This window comes from Nymphaea colorata, chromosome 3, assembly GCF_008831285.2.
Source record: "Nymphaea colorata isolate Beijing-Zhang1983 chromosome 3, ASM883128v2, whole genome shotgun sequence".
In the NCBI taxonomy this organism is placed as follows: Eukaryota; Viridiplantae; Streptophyta; class Magnoliopsida; order Nymphaeales; family Nymphaeaceae; genus Nymphaea; species Nymphaea colorata.
The window spans coordinates 27,610,972-27,629,712 of NC_045140.1; the positions used below are offsets into that span (position 1 = coordinate 27,610,972).

Genomic DNA, 18,741 nt, shown 5'->3' on the forward strand with positions numbered 1-18,741 from the left:
CCCAAGTAGAGTCGATTCTGTGATCATGAAAACGGTGAAAGCATTGTAGTGGGGCTTGGCCAAGATTTTCTAAGATGGAGGAACGATTATGCTGTAGACGGCAAGTTTGGAATCACCTTAAGAATGAAAGGCACTATGTGAGATGGAGGAAGTGGATTTGGCCGAGCAAGTCCCTTCCAAGGGCTTGTTGGTTTGTCTGCATCAACAGTTATAATCGATGGTTGACAGAGGCGAGACTTCAAAGTATTGGTTTTTCGATGACCTCCATGTGTAGACATGCAATTGAAATTCAGCATCACGTATTATTTTCCTGTCGTTTTTCCTTCAAAATCTGGGATAATTTCTCTGAAATTTACAGTGGCTTATAGTCCTCGAAATTATTTTGGCTCTTGCCTTAGTTGGTGGTTCAAGAGGAAACTTTCCTCCAACGAATTTAAAACCTGCTGGAACAAATCCTGCTGGAACATTTGTTTCAGCATTGTTGTTTGGAAAGTCTGGAACTTCAGAAACATTGTTCCTGCGCGAGGAGATATATAAATCTGTTGACTTAGTAATGAAGGAAATTTGGCAAGTCTGCGTGATGGTAATTCTCCAACAGGAATGTTCTAGGCGAGCCAGCAAAGCCATTAATCTCTGGCTTAGAAGTTAGAACAGGTGTCTTCAGTCCATGGTGGCTGAGGAAAGTCCATGTTTGGCCATCGAAATTGCAGTTGGTGCTGTTAATGAGAACAAATGTTGTGCCGGAATCCTTTGGATTGACTCAGAAATTCTGAGCAGGAAGGTTTTGTAGGTTAGCCGTTCTGACATAGTCTAGGAATGGAGATATGTCGGGAACTTTTATTGGACTTGGTTACTGTGAAATCCAATAACGTAAGATGAAAACATTGGCTTCATGGGCTCCTTGAATTGTGGAAGATTAATCAAGGGCAGATTGCTGGATGGTATAACTGCAGCAACCACAGAATTGTTGTTAGTAAAGATGTTCTGAATCTCGACCCCACCATGGGGACCCGGCTGACGCCGTGCATCTTGTAGATGGACCATGGACGTCGTTTGCTCAATGTTCGCCCTCAACGGGCCCGTTTTCTCTTGATTGTTGACCGTTGGAGCGCCTCCGCAACGGCTATTTTTTGCCCCACCCATGTTTGAATCTTGGGTTCAAAAAGAGAACGTTGCGCCTTCTCTCTCCTCCTCATTGTTCTCCCCATCTTCTGCTCTTTGTCCCTCTTGTTTGTCAACATCTTCTTTTCTGAATCTGCGGTCTCCGATCCTGAGAGAATCTTGTTCCCTTCTTTCCTTCATTGTTGGTGCATCTTTACTTCCAACTGCGCAGATTGCCATTTCTTTCTAAAAGAAACGAGACAGAAAGATCAGTTCGGTCATGGCTGTTGATGGCCAATTATCTCCCGCTCCCGCTCCACTGGCGAAAGCCGGTGAATTCTTTCTGGGTTATACAGATCCAAGTAGACGCGAGGACGTTGGAGTATCACAAGACCTCATAGGAGAACCAATAAAGGCTGCAAGGGATACGGCGGCCGATGGCATATCCACCCTTCCGGAAACTGATGAACCGGGTTCAGTTTCTACAGAGTCGAACAAACACGAAGATGATGGTGGATCACCAAACCACCAAGGAGAATCCGGGACGGCAATTTCGACAAACCTCAGAAAGGTATATCTCCCTGCGTGATTCCCTAAACGAAGATTTCTCCTTCAAATACTTTGGGTCAAAGACCGGAAAATTTGGCTTCTCAGAGTCCGCAATTTGCCTAATGAACATTATACATAGAGTTGCTTTCTGCTCCTCCCCTGAGGATTGTTTATTCCCTGAAGATTTCTCCGTATTTTGGATCGACTTATTTCTGTATCTTGGCGTATTGCAGTTGAATTGTTGTTGGGTCTTGGGATATAGGCATACCGAAGAGAAAATACTAGCAAAACGCGCACAAACTGGTCGGTAACAATTTTTCTCGCGTCTTAGACGATATTTGTACAGCTACTACGATTCACGGAAATGACTGTTGAAAATGAATTAGATAGGATAATCTAAGAACAGCAACATTTTTGGAAGAAAATGCGTGTGAAGGAAGAAAGAACTCTTAAAATTTAAGGAATTTAAAGCTGGATTTGAAAATTTTAACTAAATTGAATCTTAAAATTTTCAGTAAATTGTAATTCAAGTAGCACAATCTTATTTCTCTTTACCGCTACAACATTTCGCACATGCTGCATCATTTCCTTCAACTTGTGTAGTTTAATCTCCTTAATCAGTGTGTGCGTCATCTGAATTTAGAAGCTAGCCATTGACTGAAAGTATGCTTGCCCTTGTGTGAACACCATTTTCTTGATCTGAATTTAGAAACTAGAAGAATGAGTCCAACGTGTAGGATGAAGTTGCCCGTGCTGATGTCGTGGTGTTTCGAGCTTTTCTCGTTCCCTAGCTTCTCAGAGTCTGCAGTTTCTGAGAACCTGTCATTTCATAATATTAAGTTACGGAGCAGATTGCTCTCTTTTCACGTTCTCCTAACTTCATCATAGGGAAAGGAACCCACGTATTTCCTCGTAGGAAAAGGAACCCACGTGTTTCCTCTGGCAGGTTGAAGGACAAACCATCATTCTGATTCTTTTTTGTTGCCATAAGTGCAGAAACTGATGCTCTTCTGGAAGATTCCCGATTCTTTTGCTCTTCCTCCCTGATGGATATTCAACGTTTGTTCGTTCGTCAATTTTAGATTAGCTATGCATTTAGACTTTTTCCCTACGTGTGATGGCATTTACCATATGGTTGTGCATGCGGACATGCAGTTCTTCTTCCCTTGTTCTACGACTAACTCTAATACTTTCGCAGAACGGATCACCCAAAGAAAATGCACGCTCCATCGTTTATGCCATTAACAAGTCCACATCTCAAATAAAGAAGCCGCCTCACCGCAAAAATGCTTCTCCTCTAAATTGGTTTCCTCGTAAGAAGACTACGTCGTTCTTGGAAAGGAAAATAAAGCAACTACAGGTATCCTTCCTCCTTTTTCTTGTCATCTATATATGGCAGTTCTTGCAACAGGCTCTAAGAACTATTTCACGACAGGAGCTCGGTGGGATGAACGCTACTTTGGATGAGACCTTAGGCCATTCAAATCCACACTACTCAAAAGTAGAAAAAGAAAAGATAGCTGCCCGAGCTGCTGCAAGCAGGGTTATGGAAGCTCGTAAGACTGCAATGGTGGAGGCTTCCTGGTATCGGATTCTTCATGCAGCAAGGTTGGTCTAGTTTATTCAGTGGAAACGAATTCTTTTCGACAAAGATATCGGCAGAAACCTTATTTTAGTACTAAAAATTGTTGATTTTTTAACAGAATCAACAGCAAAGAAGCAGAACAGTTGCTTGCTAAGGCGGAGAGAAATGTTGAGGAGGCTTTTAAGGCAGCTTCCTCTATGGGGGTTGTAATGTACAACAAAGCTGGCAGTCCAAGGAGACCATGGGTCGTTGAAACGTCATCAAGCAAGAATGGAGGATCTACCCATACTGTCACAGCTTCCTTTGAGACTGCATTTGAGGTTGACAAGGAGGTCGCTGCAGCAGTGAAGTCAGCTCTTATTCGCCTGGCAAGCCTCCCACAATTTCTTAGTGAAGATAAGGACAATGTCAGTGGAGACCTTCACCAAATCAGTCAAGACCTGGAAGAGTGCGAGTCCCAACAATCGGATGTGGCGTCAGCCGCGTCACATACTGGAGCTCATAGTCGTGAGCTTGTTAATATGATGCTTGAGAGGCTGAGGGTTCTGACAGGAGAAGAACTTGCTTCTCTTGCCACCATTGTTGCTACCTGTGGCCTGAATGCAATTTTAGAAGTGAAAGACAATAAGCAGAGACATGCTACAGAAGGAGAGAAATACAATCTTCTAGGAGGCCTTGAAAGCTGCTTGGTGAAGCATGTCTCAAAGCTAGAGAGGGAAGTGCAAGAGGCCAAGATGAACATGAAAGACAATGCTAAAGACACCAAAAGGCCAACTGAGAAAACGAATTCAAATGTGGTGGTTCCAAGCTTGGAAAGCATCCTTAGGAAGCATTCGTCACGGTTGGAGAAGGAAATTGAGGTAGCAAAGAAATCTGAAGCACACAAACGTGATGGGAAGATTGGTGTGAATGACAGGCCTGACAAAGAAAATGTGGATGCAAACAGACCAAGAGAGGAGGAAGCCGACGACAATGGTCTCGACAAGGTATTAGTAAAACGTGTCCATCGTTTAGAAAAAGAGAAAATCCAGTCTTTGGCATCAGACAGATATACCATGACGCGAAGGCTGTCACGGAAACCACAAGCTGAAAGTTCAGAAGTGGATAGTTTAGACAAAGTCTTGGTAAAGCATGTTTCCAGGCTTGAGAGGGACAAAGTTGCATTTTGTGCCAGTGAAGAAGCTAGTAGAATGAAAAGTTCGAAGAGTGTAAAATGTGAGAGTGATGAAAAGAGCTTGGGAGAAGTCTTGGTGAAGCACTTGTCTAGGATTGAAAGAGAAAAGTTTGAAGCAGCTCAACAAGTACAAGCAGAAACTCTGTCTGAATCAACAAGTAGAAGTCCACCTGCAACCAAGGAATCACCAGGTAACAGACAACCTCTTCGAGAAAAAATAGTAATGTGAACATACTGTTAGAGGCTTAATACACTAACATACTTCTGTGGAATCATTGAACAGGGTTCGAGACGTGGCATAATAAAAGTTACAGAGCCCTTAGAGAGGAAAGGATGAGAGAGATGCAGCAAGCATGGGGTGGCTTGAGTTTAGGAAATTCTGTTAGGCCACATCTTTCCAGACTTGAGCGAGACAAGGTGATGAATCTTTTTTCACCTCTTTCTTGTTTCTGTCGCTGGTACCCAAAGTTAATTATCCTCTGAATCAATTTTTTGGCGCATTCCATCTAGTATCTAGTTTGTCCCATAGCTTAAAAGTTGAGTGCTGCTCGGATTTATTACACCAGCCTTTAAACCATCCTTGAATGATAGTAGTAACAATTAAAAACTGCTAATGTAGGACCATATGAAATGTAGCTTTGGTTGTTGTCAACTGCAAAATTAGCCGAATTTTGATGTTTGTGCGTACATGTGTCTCTTCGTATTGTAGGCGAAGGTTTCGCCTCTCTTCTTTTGAGTAGGGAAGCAAGGTCTCAAGAGTTAGTTTCTTTACTCTACAATAGAATGTGCCTGCACTTATAGCATTCCAAGCCAAAACAGGTTCCTTCTTGATGTGCATAATTGGTCTAGATTTTTATGCTTCCTACAGGTTCCTTCTTGATGTGCATAATTGGTCTAGATTTTTATGCTTCCTAATATAACAATCTTGAATTTGTTTCCCACAGGCTGCTTGGTCTCAGGCTGAGGAAGAAGCACGGAAACGTGAAACCATCGAAGCTCGAGGCCTCTAGAAGAAGACGGGCAAGATTGTGGTGGAGGAAGGTGACGGGAATGTGGGTGGTGTGTGATCATTGTTTGGACATTTTCATGTACAGATAGGCATTCGATTTTCATCAAAATCACAAAGTTGTTTCATAAAATGTAGCAATTGATTCTGTAATAAATCACCACAGATTTGCCATTGCTGTGGCCTTGTGAAGGAAGGTGGGGACATTTTAACTTCAAGACTTTAGAGCCAAAGTACCGTCACATGGTCAACTGTGCAGTGCCTTGTGAGTGCTCCATCTGCTGCTGCAAAGGATGATTGTGTATTTAAAATACCACTGAATTGGGATGTGCAGATGTTTAATACCATTGTCCTGTTTGATCTTTGATGTAAGCTCCTGACATTATCTTGTCTACCAGAAGAGTCGCCATATCTGTGGCCTTGTGACAGAAGGTGGGCATTTTTTTAAGTTCAGGACTTTGGAGCAAGGAGCTTATCTGCTCCTGCCATGCAGCACAACTCTAGTGTCTGCTCTAGATCCGATTCCTGCTCAACATCGTGTACATTCAGCTGTTCTCTTCTGGAACTATATCATTTTCCTAACGTGAAGCTCCTCTTTCTTTCAACACATTCTTCCACAATTTGGTTACAAAAGCTTACCTGATGAGATACAGATTAAATGACCATCAGTCTGGTTATCTTGTCTTTTGAATGTTGCAATATCTCATTTTTCTGAATTTCTGAGACAACCATCTAGCTGTTTATATCCGTCAAGCAACGCCTAAAGCTTTGTAGTTCAGCATATACATAACAAAGCTGAAAGCTTTGTATTTCAGCATACACATAATCTTCAAGTGGTGATATATTGGCAATATGTTTAAAAAAAATGGGACCCATAGGCTGTTCACATGCTTTTTTACACCTTTGATCTTTCTTCCTTGTAGTCGGTGGTCGTCTAAAGCTTTGCATTGCATATACATAATCTTCAAGTGGTGATATATTGGCAATATGATTAAAAAAAAATGGGACACCATGGGCTGTTCTCATGCTTTCTTACACCTTTGATCTTTCTTCCTTGTAGTCGGTGGTCGTCTACAATCTTAGGCCATCTTGCAATAAGCACTTTACCTCCCAAAGCGATACCCGTAGTGGTGGTTAGATGTATTCGCATTCAAACTTCTTTGTCTGCACGGATTCTGTTATCTAATACCTGCATATAAACCAAGTCGACAAGCCATCACAAGGTTGAAACCCATGAGAAAGTCCACGGCCGAGCAACCCATAACTGAATACATTTCTCCACGCAGGTTTTTCGTCTCACGAAGTGATTTCGTAAAGGAAAAATGGACTTGTAAAGGTTTCCTAATTGCAGGCTTGCCAAGATATAGTTACTGCTTCCCCATGAGGTTTTGACGCTACATATCAGCAAGCTCCTGTCCAGGAAGCTCCTGTTGGTACTTCCTGTAACATGACAATTCAATTCTTCTGCTTGGTTCCTGCTTTGACAAGCTGGTCAGAATTTTATTCTCTGTGGTACTTCTCATGTATTGGTTTTTTTGTCAAAAGAATTTCACCGATATTACTCCAGAAAATAGTGATTATGCTGCCACCATTCAAAGTTCGTTTCTGGTGTCATTATCTCGTTAGTTGTGGTAATTTCAGTGACGTTTATGCAAGCATTGTTCAATTTTTGAAAAAGTTTGACTCTAAATTTCATGTAATAAACCTTCAATATTTATTTGCTTGCTAGAAACACATCTAAGCAATCTCAAATGTCCTCTCCGAAGCAAGGAGTTTAAATATGAAAATTAACACAACTAAATCGAGGTTCTTAGCAAACTTGGTTTTCGTAAAACCGGGTATCAAAGAAAACACTTTTTTTTTTCTTTTTAAAGCCAGCGTTTTTGCTCGTCATCCTTGAAGAGTTTTGGATGTGGTGCTGCTGCTTTGAGAACTCAAACCGTCGAAGATTGATGCCTCTAGCAGAAGGGAGGGGATGGAATCATGGAATGTGGGTGGTGTTCATCATTGATTGAACATTCTTGTGGAGACAGGCATTTGATTTTTATGAAAATGACCAAGTTGTTTCATAAGATGCAGCACTTGATTCTGTGTCAATCTATTTCGACCGGCCCAACAATTTCTAACGCTGCCTTTATGTGCAAACTGGAAAAAGGGTCCGTGCAAAGAGTTTGGTGTTTCAAAGACCAAGAAAATAAGAGCGCAGATCCTTTTTCAAATTAAAAAGGAAAAATTGAATATTGACTTCAAGATTAAGCATTCTTCTCTTTTTGATGCCTAAAAATTAGAATTCAATGCAAAGAACAATGAAGGGAGAAGTTACAATTGTCATATTTATTGAAGTCACAATGTAAGTAACTTCACTAAACTAAAAAAATCTTTCCGAGTTAATTGAAAGGAAAATTTCCACTTTTCTTGGTGGTGTCCTCAGAGACCGCTTGGATGGTACGTCTCAAAAACTAATTTTTGATTGGAACTCAACTGTTTAAACACTCAGTTTGCCATGTTTCGTTTGTTTTTAAAAAATAAAACCCTATTTTTTTGTTTTTATAACTGAAAACTTGGATTTCACTTTCTGCAACCTCGTTTTTGTTTAGATGACAATAGCCAAGTTTTAAGAGAACTTAATAAACTTGAGGAAACTCTTTTTTAAATTTGGAAATTTTGAGTTTCATTTGAAAAAAAAAAATGCTAAGCGAGGGCAATTCTCTTCCATTTCCTTTTAGAATTGGTTTCGTAGAAGCAGAGTTATTGAAAAGGATCAGTTTGGGGTTCCCTCAAACAGTGACCACAAAACCAAGTTTTATACCCATAGATCTACACTGGCTTTGAGGCCCAAATGGGGAACTCAAGCAGTTTTTTCCACCAGGAGTCGCTTTTGGTGACCATTGTTAAATAAAGGCTTCATTTGGTATTGCACCATAACTTTGTAACAAATTCAGACTCAAATTAACAAGGTCTTTAAATATAGCTTGAAGCTCACGCTTGGAAGTTATCAATTGTGACTAATATATATATATATATATATATATATATAAACCGCGTTTTCATCAGACTTTACTGACGTTAGTGAGTGTGTCCAACTCTTGCGTATTAATTTTTTCAAAAGTATGGGGATCTAGAAGGTTCCAGGTCCACTTTCCACAAGCGAATAAATGAGGAGTTGGGGGTTGAGCAATGTCGACTTGAGAGAGAGAAAAAATTACAGGAAACCACTTAACACTAGAGATATTAGCAAATAACTGCTCAAAATTTGACTTTTCTTGCATCGCAAATCAAATTTTACTGAATTTACATAGAGCCACTTTTATTTACCACGGTTAATTATAATTAAGGCTAAACACGAGGCAATAGGGTGGCTAACATGTCTTCCTCAAGTCACTGCCCAGTCCCATGGTTGAAGAAACTACATTCATGGTTGATGAGCTAATGACATCATCTCATAGGCATTGGTGATGTTGCATGTCGGTTGCTTCTTACTAAGCTTAAGCGAGCGAGAAGGTTATAATCCACCATTTGCAAACAACTCCAAAGGTCTCCATTCTCCTTAAGGAACTTGGGCCGTTCGGTGTCAATATTGATAATGGTGTACCTTTGAACATAGGTACTATACTTTATTGTGGAAAACATAAAGACATAATAGTTATGAGAATCAAACTAGAAACTTACATCTTCATGAATCTTTAATCTGATCAGCTATACTAAGTTTTTTGAAACTGGTTTGTACCTATGATCCTGCCATTATAGGCTAGCATGATTACACCTTCCAATTTTCAAGATGAGGAGAGGGAACATAGAGTCAACCAAGACGAGATGCAGCCGCAGGGAAAGAGAGAACGAGGTAAACAACTACTTGATGACCACGAGGTTTTTCTTTCTTTATGTTAGCCATGAGAATTTTGTTGAAATGGGGATGGTAGAACGACACACCATAGGAGGTCAATTTACTATTCCTTCAAAACTTGGGGGCCTTCTTTAATTTTTTCACTATTTTATTATACAACATAGAGAATTGCGGTTTCTGGGAGGGGAAGACGCACTCATCGTCCCGGCTTCTTTGTGCTTCCGTTGATCTCTTGCTTTCCGTGTTCCGGCCCCTCTACCTACGCGTCTCAGGCTGTCACTGGACAGGGGTGGGCGGTCTTAAATATTGTTGGTGACCCCTTCCTTCATCCTTCGTTGTGAAGGAAGATCAATATCGTTGCCTCTCGATCTCTCTCTCTCACTCTCACTCTCTCCCTCTCTCGAAGCCGCAGAGCCAGCACCATGGGAGGAGGCAACGGCCAGAAGGCCAGGATGGCACGCGAGAAGCATCTCGAGAAGATGAAGGCCCCCAAAGGTGCGTGCCTCTCTCTCTCTCTCTCTCTGTGTGTGTGTGTGTGTGTGTGTGTGTCGCACTCACATACCGTTTCATGATAATGGGCTCGTCTGATGCAGGGAGTCAGCTGGAAACTAATAAGAAAGCCATGTCCATCCAGGTGCTTTTTCTCTTGCCCCTTGTTTTCCTCCTCCAATCTCCATCTGCTGTTCTCTTCGTCCAGCCTCTTTTCTTTTTCTTTTTTTTCTTTTCCCTTTTAAAAGATCGTGCGCTACCGTTGCAAATTTCTCAGGTGTCCCTTTTAGTTGGGTGGACTCAATCTTCGTAATACGATCAGTCCCCTTATTCGTTTATGTGCTTTTTTGTAACTTCTGGGTACTGGGTAGGCTTTTCTTTCCCTCTTCTTGTTTGTTGTAATTGCTGGACTCATGTTTGTCCTCTAGGCGTATTAGCTTCTGTATTTATCTGGGTAGCAACGCGGACAAATATACGCGAAAGAACGAACTCAGGTTACAAAGAAAAGAACGAAGTCTTTCGGTTTCCTCTGCTTTTGGTTGGAGATGGGAATAGGATGTCGGTTTGTGCATTCATTTTTCGGCTGGACTCTTAGGGAGTTCTTTTTCCGCTTAAAAGGGGCAATTGTCAACTCTTTCTTGCGTTAGTTCTTACATACTTACACCAGAATCAGCTCCTTTCTTGCATAATCTTTTCCCTTAGAGCGTGAATGTGATCGGAAATTCTTGTGGTTTTGCAATGTCTGCACATTTGGCTTCTTCTTCTTCGGAGTGGATTTATTATTACTATATTGTTGTTGTTGTTGTTATTGTTATTATCAAGACACTTTTTATTATATGCGTCAATATTTCTTTTGATTGAAAAGAGGTCCTAAGGTGATAGATGGGAATAGAAGTTTTTGGACTGGCAATTGCGTTTCTCTGAAAGCAGACCGTTAAAGTTGTTAGGGATGATACTATTTGAATCTCTTATTTTGAAATTCGGGAGTGGAACTTTCCGTCCGGTAGTGGCATAAAACGATTCAGTTGTTGTTCCTACCAAGTATTATTTTAAATGTAATGAGGTAAAGAAATAATATGCTTCTTTGTCCAATATCAGTTTGCTCAAAAGAGTTGGGAAAGTAGAATTACTTGAACTATCACGAGGATGATTAGACGACAATCCCATTCTCCATAATTCTAAACAGTCTCTTCTGACGTTCTCCTGAGGGACCCTCTCTGAGGTTCCTGTGTCAAGGACCAAGTGAAAAATAGTGAATGTTCGAGGCACACAAGAATTTTATTGTACTTTTGTTTGTTAAAGGAGGATATCTTCAAGTAAAATCAGATGTCTGGTTTGCTTCCTTCTGTTTTAGCCCTGTAACTGCCTCCCCTGTTGTTTGATGTGCTACATCGAATTCTGATCCACATTTAGCTACTCATCAACTTTTTTTGTGATGCTTTCCTTTCATTTGGCTCTTGAAAAAGCAATCTTCTTCTTCTTTTCTGAAGCATAATGTCAACAGCATTTATTGCAGTTTTTGACATTTTCTTTTCCTTATCATATCCGTATTCTATATGGTTTAAATATCCAAGGGAGGGACAGTGAAGAAAAAGAAAGAAGTTACGCTGATGATGGGGTCTGAGAAGTGTCAAATGGGAAAAAAGATGGAAAAATTGATATCAGGATATGGCTGTTGAAATACAGACAAGAAAAGAGGGTCACAAGCCTCCATTGTGTGATAAAAACATGGGGAATTATGAAAATAAGAAGTCTCTCATAATTTGTGAAACCTCAAGGTTATATGCTAAATTGTGATGTTTTTTATGAAATCAAAGTGAGAGGAGTATGTCATAGGTTCAATATAATGAATATTTGAAAAAGCCAAACAGTTTCGGAATATCATACTTTTGTGATTTGGAGTGCCTGTACATGGGCACTTTGATATGTGAAAATGGTGTTGGCGTTAGTGATGCCCATGAACATAGATATGAGAAACTCCAGCATATCAAAGCTTCTACGTAATGTAGCTATATTCTCTTTTACACTGTAAAAGACATCTTCCAGTCCAAGGATGAGCAAAGACAATGGAATAAAAAAGAAATGCTTTCTCATATCCAATTGCAAGTCCTGTGTGAGAGTGTGTGTGTGTGTGTTTTTTTTTTGGGGGGGGCGGGGGGAGGAGGGTAAATAAGTGAAAAACCATTGCACAAGAATTGCCTCGTCAGTTCAGCATTCCAGTTTCCTTCTAATGTATGCAGTTAACTGATATTTACAAATTACCAATGCTAGGAGTTTGGTTGGGGAATTGTCACTGCTTTGGTTCTGTTTGTTCTTTATTGATTCGTCATGGTTCTAGTAGGAATATGAGGTTTTATTTGATTCATAGACCAAGATAATTCCTATCAATAGTAAATTTGTATGTATTAGGTATAAACAACAATAAAATAAGTAGGATAAGAGAACATTCGCAAGGCCTGGATCAATCAAGATAGGATGAGCCAACAATTTGTTTGTCTTTTAGGTGTGGTAAGGGACTGTTCTTTCTCCTAGGCTACACTATAGTTTCCATAGGATGTTGTAGATCGGGATTTATCCGTGTTCGCACTTCACAGGTTGTCACTCACTTGTTTCAAGTTCATGTCTGGTGCCTAAATGCATAACTAATTTCACCATCCTAAACATAATGTATCTGATAATGCTTCATCTTACATTGATTATACTATTTGAACTGAAATATGGCCCTCATAAGAATGTAAAGCTGCTGATGATGGTATAAAGTAGTTAAAAACTATCTAGCAACCATTGTAATATAACAAAGTTGGCTTTGACAGTGGATCTTGGTCCCTGATTGAAATCTTTGAATACATCTAATGCCTACCTCATTGATCTAATACTAGAGGATCTGCTTTGAGTTGCATCATATTTTCTGACTGATATTTTCACTCAACTGATCACCCTTCTTCCATCTATAAATTACAGATACTGGATTAGTATATCTCAGATAGACTGGGAAAGCCTTTTATCTGCTGTACAATTGGTGGGTCAATGTTAGGAGTTTAGGTTTCATGGAAATGCTTATGTGGGCTGAACAACGGTCCAAGAACTTGTTTGGTTGGAATTAGGGGCATTGTTTTCCCCTTATGATTTGTATAGTTTGTCATTGGTTCAGTGGCATTCATACGTTTCACCAGCCCCTAGCTCGGCCACAAGCGACAAGCACTGGCCAACATATGCCCACTTCTGCGTGGATCGACACATCATCATGTGCCCTAACTCCAATCTCTCATGGTGTGTTCACTTAGAGGGCAACTCAGCAGCTTATGGGTCCCATTTTCCCTTCTTGTGGCTGCTCTCTGGGGGTATGATCCTCTATTTTAATTATTATGGGGTAGACCTTGTAACTCTCATTCCTTTTCACGGTGTAGGGATCCTGCACTCCCATAAAAAATAGGCCATACCATATAATCTCCCCTCCAACACATGGTGCCAAGTGGGGAAACTGCCCAAAGGAGGAGTTATGCCAAAATTAGAAGCCTCTTTGATTTTAGCCACTTCGGAAGCCTCCATGATATTAGTCACCTCCTTTAAACAAAATAATTATGCACCAGATTTGGGGCGACAATCTAGGATCTTAATTAGTTTAGGAGGGAAATTTTAGATTCAAATTCATTTGGTAGACCGGTCCATCCCTATGCCTATTTAATCTCTCAACTCTCAAGTTGTAATCATGGACTTGCAATGGAATGAAGATTTGGCTTTGACATCAATCTCTCTCACTCACCCCTCATCTTCTGTCACAAAAATCCCCACTCGGTGCCGGCTAGTCAAGCTGAGTGTTGGCCAGTCTTCAGTGTGCAACCTGCCCATAGCAGTTTAGGCTCTCCTTGTTGGAAGAAAGCACTAGACTTGTTGTCGCATCTGGTAGAGTGAAGCTCTCCTAACCCCTCTCTGGTTGGCAACTTCGCACAATGGCTCTCCTAATGCAGCCCGGCGACTTAACCGAGGGCGCTCCACTCCTCTCTGACAATCTTTCATATCCTGCACTATTCCTGCATGTTGTAGTTTCAAGCATCCTCTTTCTTGGTTCATTGCCCCAGGCAAACAACTTTGGATTCTTGCATGCCTACACTCATTGGAAAGATTGTAAAATTATCTTTCCAATGAACTATTGCACCTCATCGGAATCCAGACGAGGGAGATATCGCTGATTTATTTCGGCTGGCTAAGCCGGAATTTGTCAGCGTGGAAATAATCTGTCATGCACTTCGCCAATTTCTGGGGGCAACATCTCTCTACTTCGGTGTCCAATCACTGTGAAATTTGGAGAACCAATGCATGATTATCCAAATTCCCAATGCTCAAAAACATGGCTGAACAAAGTTACCATCTGCCCAACTGTAGCTGCACCCAAACATCGTTGTAGGGCAGCACTACACTCCCTGACCGAGCATCCTTGGGGTCCTAGAACCAGGCATAGATCAGGCTCGCATCAAGTGATATCAGAGTAAGGGATGATTCCTCTGCCCACCAGCAAGTTGTCTATATTCTGACACTTCTTTGACGTTCTAGAGCCCTTCTTTTCCTTCTTTGGCATGGAGGTATCAGATGAAGTCTGCTCCTATTCCAGCTATCGACCGTCATGCAAGTGAAAGGCGAGGCTGGCATGTGGAGAGCAAGATTGATGATAGCTACTACCTTGAAGAAGGCTTTTCCACTGGTCGACACAAATCAGCTGACCGTTGCTAACTATCTATTTCAAGGTACGTTGGTGCAGATCCCTCGTGCGCTAAATCTCGTTTGTAACAAAGCCGTGGTTGGGTAGAAGACACCCTAACCATTCCCGGCGTTGGCACACCCAGCCTCTACCACGCATAGTCAATTCAATTGGAGGCATCAGCCGCCATATCTTCATCTGCCACCGTGCTCAAGGATCCCGTGTTGGAAACACTCATCAATGACAGCCACAGTTTGCATAGGACTTTCTAACAAAGACTAGAGGAGGCGGCGCGTGAACCCTTTACACCTCCTCTGACTGGCTCTCCTCTTTGCACATCAAGGTTTGTATCCATAATGTTGACAAACCTGCCTTTGGTGACTCCACTTCAAGCAGCCAAGAATCACAGATCGGCCAAAGAATTCAAGTTGGATGAGGAGGAAGAAGAGTCAGGCACTATTGTGTCCGTGCAACGACTTGATTGGATGTCATGCCCACTCCTTCTGGATAACCCGTGAACTAACAAATGACACAATGACGACTTGATTGGATGTCATGCCCACTCCTTCTGGATAACCCGTGAACTAACAAATGACACAATGTGCATGCTTCATATTGTTTGGTACAACAGCCCTCTTTCAGTCGAGAAAAGATGCCTAAGGGACTTGTCTCCACCATCTTGGACTGGCTCTATGGGTGCCTCTTGAAGCCCATAGATTCTTCCTTGCCAGCACCTCCACTCATGGAGACCAGTCCTCCAATGGCCATGACCTTGCTGGCCCTAGGCAATTTAAGAGTGGAAGTACACCGAACCGTCCCACTACCAGTTCCTACCATCCACAATGGACCGTAAAGCCTAATCGTGATGATTGAAGTTCCGGCACTACCAGCACCATGTTCATGCCAACATAACTCCACTCGAATCAAGCATTGTTGGACAACACTCACTTAGGTATCCCTCGCCCTGGTCACGACATTGATGCACCTCGCTCCATGGGACCAGGTGGAAATCAGTGCGCTTGTTGGGCTTTGAGGACAAGGCTCATTTTAAGGGAGTTGGATTGATTTGTCCCCATCTTTGACCTGCATCCGCTTCACCGACCCCTGGCTAGGCCACTGTCGGCACACCCACCAAGCACTGGCTAACATGTGTCCATTTTCGTTTTGACTGACATCTCATCATCGGCCCTAGCCTCAATCCCTCATGGTCCGTGATTTGGGGGACAACTCAGCAGCTTGTGGACCTCACTTCAACACATGTTGCCAAGTGAGGAAATCACGTAAGGGCGGCGCTGTGCCAAAATTTGGGAGCCTGCTTGATTTTAGCTGCCTCCTTTAAGTAAACTAATAATGCACCAGATTTGGGACAACAATTTAGGATCCTAATTAGTTTAGGAGGGAAATTTAAATTCAAATAAAGTGTTTGAAATTCAAATTCATCTTGTAGAGGCCGGCTCATCCCTTCTCCGGCCCGACTATGTCAGCATGGACAGGATCTGCACCACACTTGGTCTGCCGACTTTCGGGGGCCACATCTCTTTACCTTAGTGCCGGATTGCCGTGAAATTTGGAAACCAATGTATAATTATCGAATCTCCCAATCCCCAAAAACAAGGATGAACAAAGTTTGTTTTTTGCCCATCTGCCCAATCGTGGCCATTCCATGCATGGTTGCAGCTCAGCAATGCATCCCCTAGCCGGATGTCACCCGGGGGTCCTAAAAGTGGGCCTAGATCAGACTTGCATCAGCTGATGAGAACATTTTCAAGGTGCTAGAGTTACCACTAACTAGCAACTAGTCGACAATCAATTTGCAGTGGGTCTTTTTCGGGTGGGTAGTGATGTAGTGGTGGATATAAGTGAGCCGATTTAGTTTGGATATGGTAACGCCAATTTCTAGCTCAAAGCTATCAATTGGGGTAGTTTTGTTAGCTTTTTTTTATTAGTGCTTATCTATAAATCGAGATGTGAACCTTGATGTCTTAGCGTTGGCCGATGAGTTTGCATTTGAGTCTAGGAATTTGGACAAACTTAGGTGGTGAAACCAGATTATATTTCCCAGTTTGAACAATCTGTCTTTATCTCATGTGGTATTTGTTTTTTAATTTGGTTATTGGTGTCTATGGACTGTGCAGTGCAAGGTGTGCATGCAGACGTTTATGTGCACAACAACGGAAGTGAAGTGCAGGGAGCATGCAGACGCAAAGCATCCGAAAGTCGATGTCTATCAATGTTTTCCACACCTCCAAAAGTAAGTCCAACAGATGACGATGGGTGTTAAGAACGGATTGATAGACTGAGCAGCAGTTATTAGGATCTTTCTGAAATTCCTCCATCTTTGAAAGTCTAGTTGTTATCTGCCTGTAACGAACTCTTTCGTGGAGCTACCAACACTCTACTGTCTGTGCTTCCTGTTCAGCGCCCACCTACCTTGTAATCCTCCTAAAACCAGACCTCCTTTTATATAATACATATAAGTTAGCTATGTTCAATTGTTTCTTCTTTCTGTCTCATTGATCTCAAATATCAATTCTGAGATATTGCTTGATGCCATTTCACTCTCCTTGATGAAAGAAGAATCTGCTAAAAACAGACATCAAGATACCATAATAACAAGTGTGAATTGAGTCCCGTAGATCCTGAGTAGATGATCATCGAAGATCATGCGGATGGCTTTTCCGGTCCGAAAAAATTTAAAGCAGCCTGGAGGGATCTCACTATTTTTTACTTTTGGAAGCTTGTCTGGTCCATCAAACAGCTCCTATAGTTTATCTCTCTTTCCCCCTTGTCGAAAATCGAGGAATATCTCCCCCAATTGACCTGTGCTTGGGTAAATTCCCAGTTGTTAAAATCCTTTGCATCATCCGCCATTGTGGTGAGAGGTTGTGGATTCTATGTTGCAAGCCAAAGTCTAAGATGCTAAGCTGAAAAAACTGCAGGGGCTATAGGCCTCTGTATGTTTTAATCAAAATTAATATAAATTGTTTAAATTTTTTTAATTCGATGAGACAAAAATGGGCCGATACACGAGAGGATGTGAGAAAGTTAAACGGAAAGAACAGTTTCTTTCTCAATCAAAATCGTGGTGAGTGGTGACTTGCCTTTAACTAGGGCAAGATCTGTTTAATCTGCATTCTCAAAAACCGACAGACAGCAAAGGATGGGTGATCCATATAATCATCATAAGTTGTTACTCTTTTATCGCTGGTTCTTTCTGAATTCATTCAAGTATATAGTTTCAACTGCAGTTACAAAGCAGCGGCACCATCTCTCTCTTCTATCTCTCTGCCGTTAAATCAGAAACCAGTGTACGAAAACGTAAGTATAATCAAAATTTTGGTTCATCAACAGAATGATCAAAGTTTTCTGTTGAAACAGAGAGGAAAAGGCCAAGTGATCTGTTTCGCTTTCGCTTTGCTTTGGGTTGCACTAGGGTTGCTTTTTAATCTACAGCTGAGTGAAGAAACGTGAATGAATCGTTAACAAGCAAGTGTTCTGTGAGCTTGGCGTGTCACATGAGGAGAAAAAGAAAAAGAGCAAAAACAAGAACGGCATGAACTCTTGTATTGGAGAGGCACATTTGGAAAAATAAAGAGAGAAAAAACAGGAACGGCATGAACTCTTGCATTGGAGAAGCGCAAAAAAATGTTACCATCTCGAGAGTGCAATTATAGCCATTTTATTTGGACAGGATGCCTGCTGTCTCAAGCACAAGCTTTATGAAATAAAATTTTATACTTCACGAGGGAATGAAGCGATATTAACAACTTAATGCGGCACCGTTAAAAAAATTCTCAGGCTACAGTTTATATATATATTAAATGTTGAATCTAGTTTTTCAAAGTTACTTAACCATTTATTGATTCTTCTTCTTTTGACATCTTATTCCCAAATTTTGATATACATTCTTATTTTATCGGTAGGAGAGGCAGTTGGACGAACGAGTGATAAAAATGAGACGTTTCATATTTGTGTTAAAAAATATTTTAGACAAAACGTGAGCCTTTTAATGTGTTTATAAACATTAATTTAATATAAACTATGTTTTAGTTTTTTATAAAAGATTGACCTTTTTACTATAAAAAAGTTTATCTTAATAAAAGATTTATTTTTTATTAAAAAATATTATTAAAGTAAAAAATGACCAACTTAGTATACATTTCTCACCAAATCACTGTTTAAGTTTATACTTATAAAGTTAGATTATAAAAAAAAAAAACATTAACAATCAATTTTAATAGGTTTGCTTTTTGTTTCTTGCCTAAGTGGTTTAATATTAACTAGGTCTGGGCATTGG

The 18,741-nt window shown here is 41.0% G+C and overlaps 2 protein-coding genes across 2 annotated transcripts; both read left to right on the forward strand.

Moving 5' to 3' along the window:
- Positions 1-399: 399 nt before the first annotated feature.
- Positions 400-6,020, forward strand: LOC116249626 (uncharacterized). Its single transcript, XM_031622789.2, has 6 exons — positions 400-1,672; positions 2,849-3,010; positions 3,086-3,258; positions 3,354-4,600; positions 4,693-4,826; positions 5,354-6,020. Exons 1-6 carry the CDS (start codon positions 1,382-1,384, stop codon positions 5,417-5,419), a joined length of 2,073 nt encoding a protein of 690 aa, XP_031478649.1. The 5' UTR covers positions 400-1,381; the 3' UTR covers positions 5,420-6,020.
- A 3,397-nt stretch (positions 6,021-9,417) lies between these two features.
- On the forward strand, positions 9,418-16,936 carry LOC116250631 (uncharacterized protein At2g23090-like). The gene is made up of 3 exons (XM_031624412.2): positions 9,418-9,754; positions 9,853-9,893; positions 16,580-16,936. The coding sequence occupies exons 1-3, from the start codon at positions 9,682-9,684 to the stop codon at positions 16,697-16,699; spliced, it is 234 nt and encodes a 77-aa protein (XP_031480272.1). The 5' UTR covers positions 9,418-9,681; the 3' UTR covers positions 16,700-16,936.
- The last annotated feature ends 1,805 nt before the right edge of the window (positions 16,937-18,741 follow it).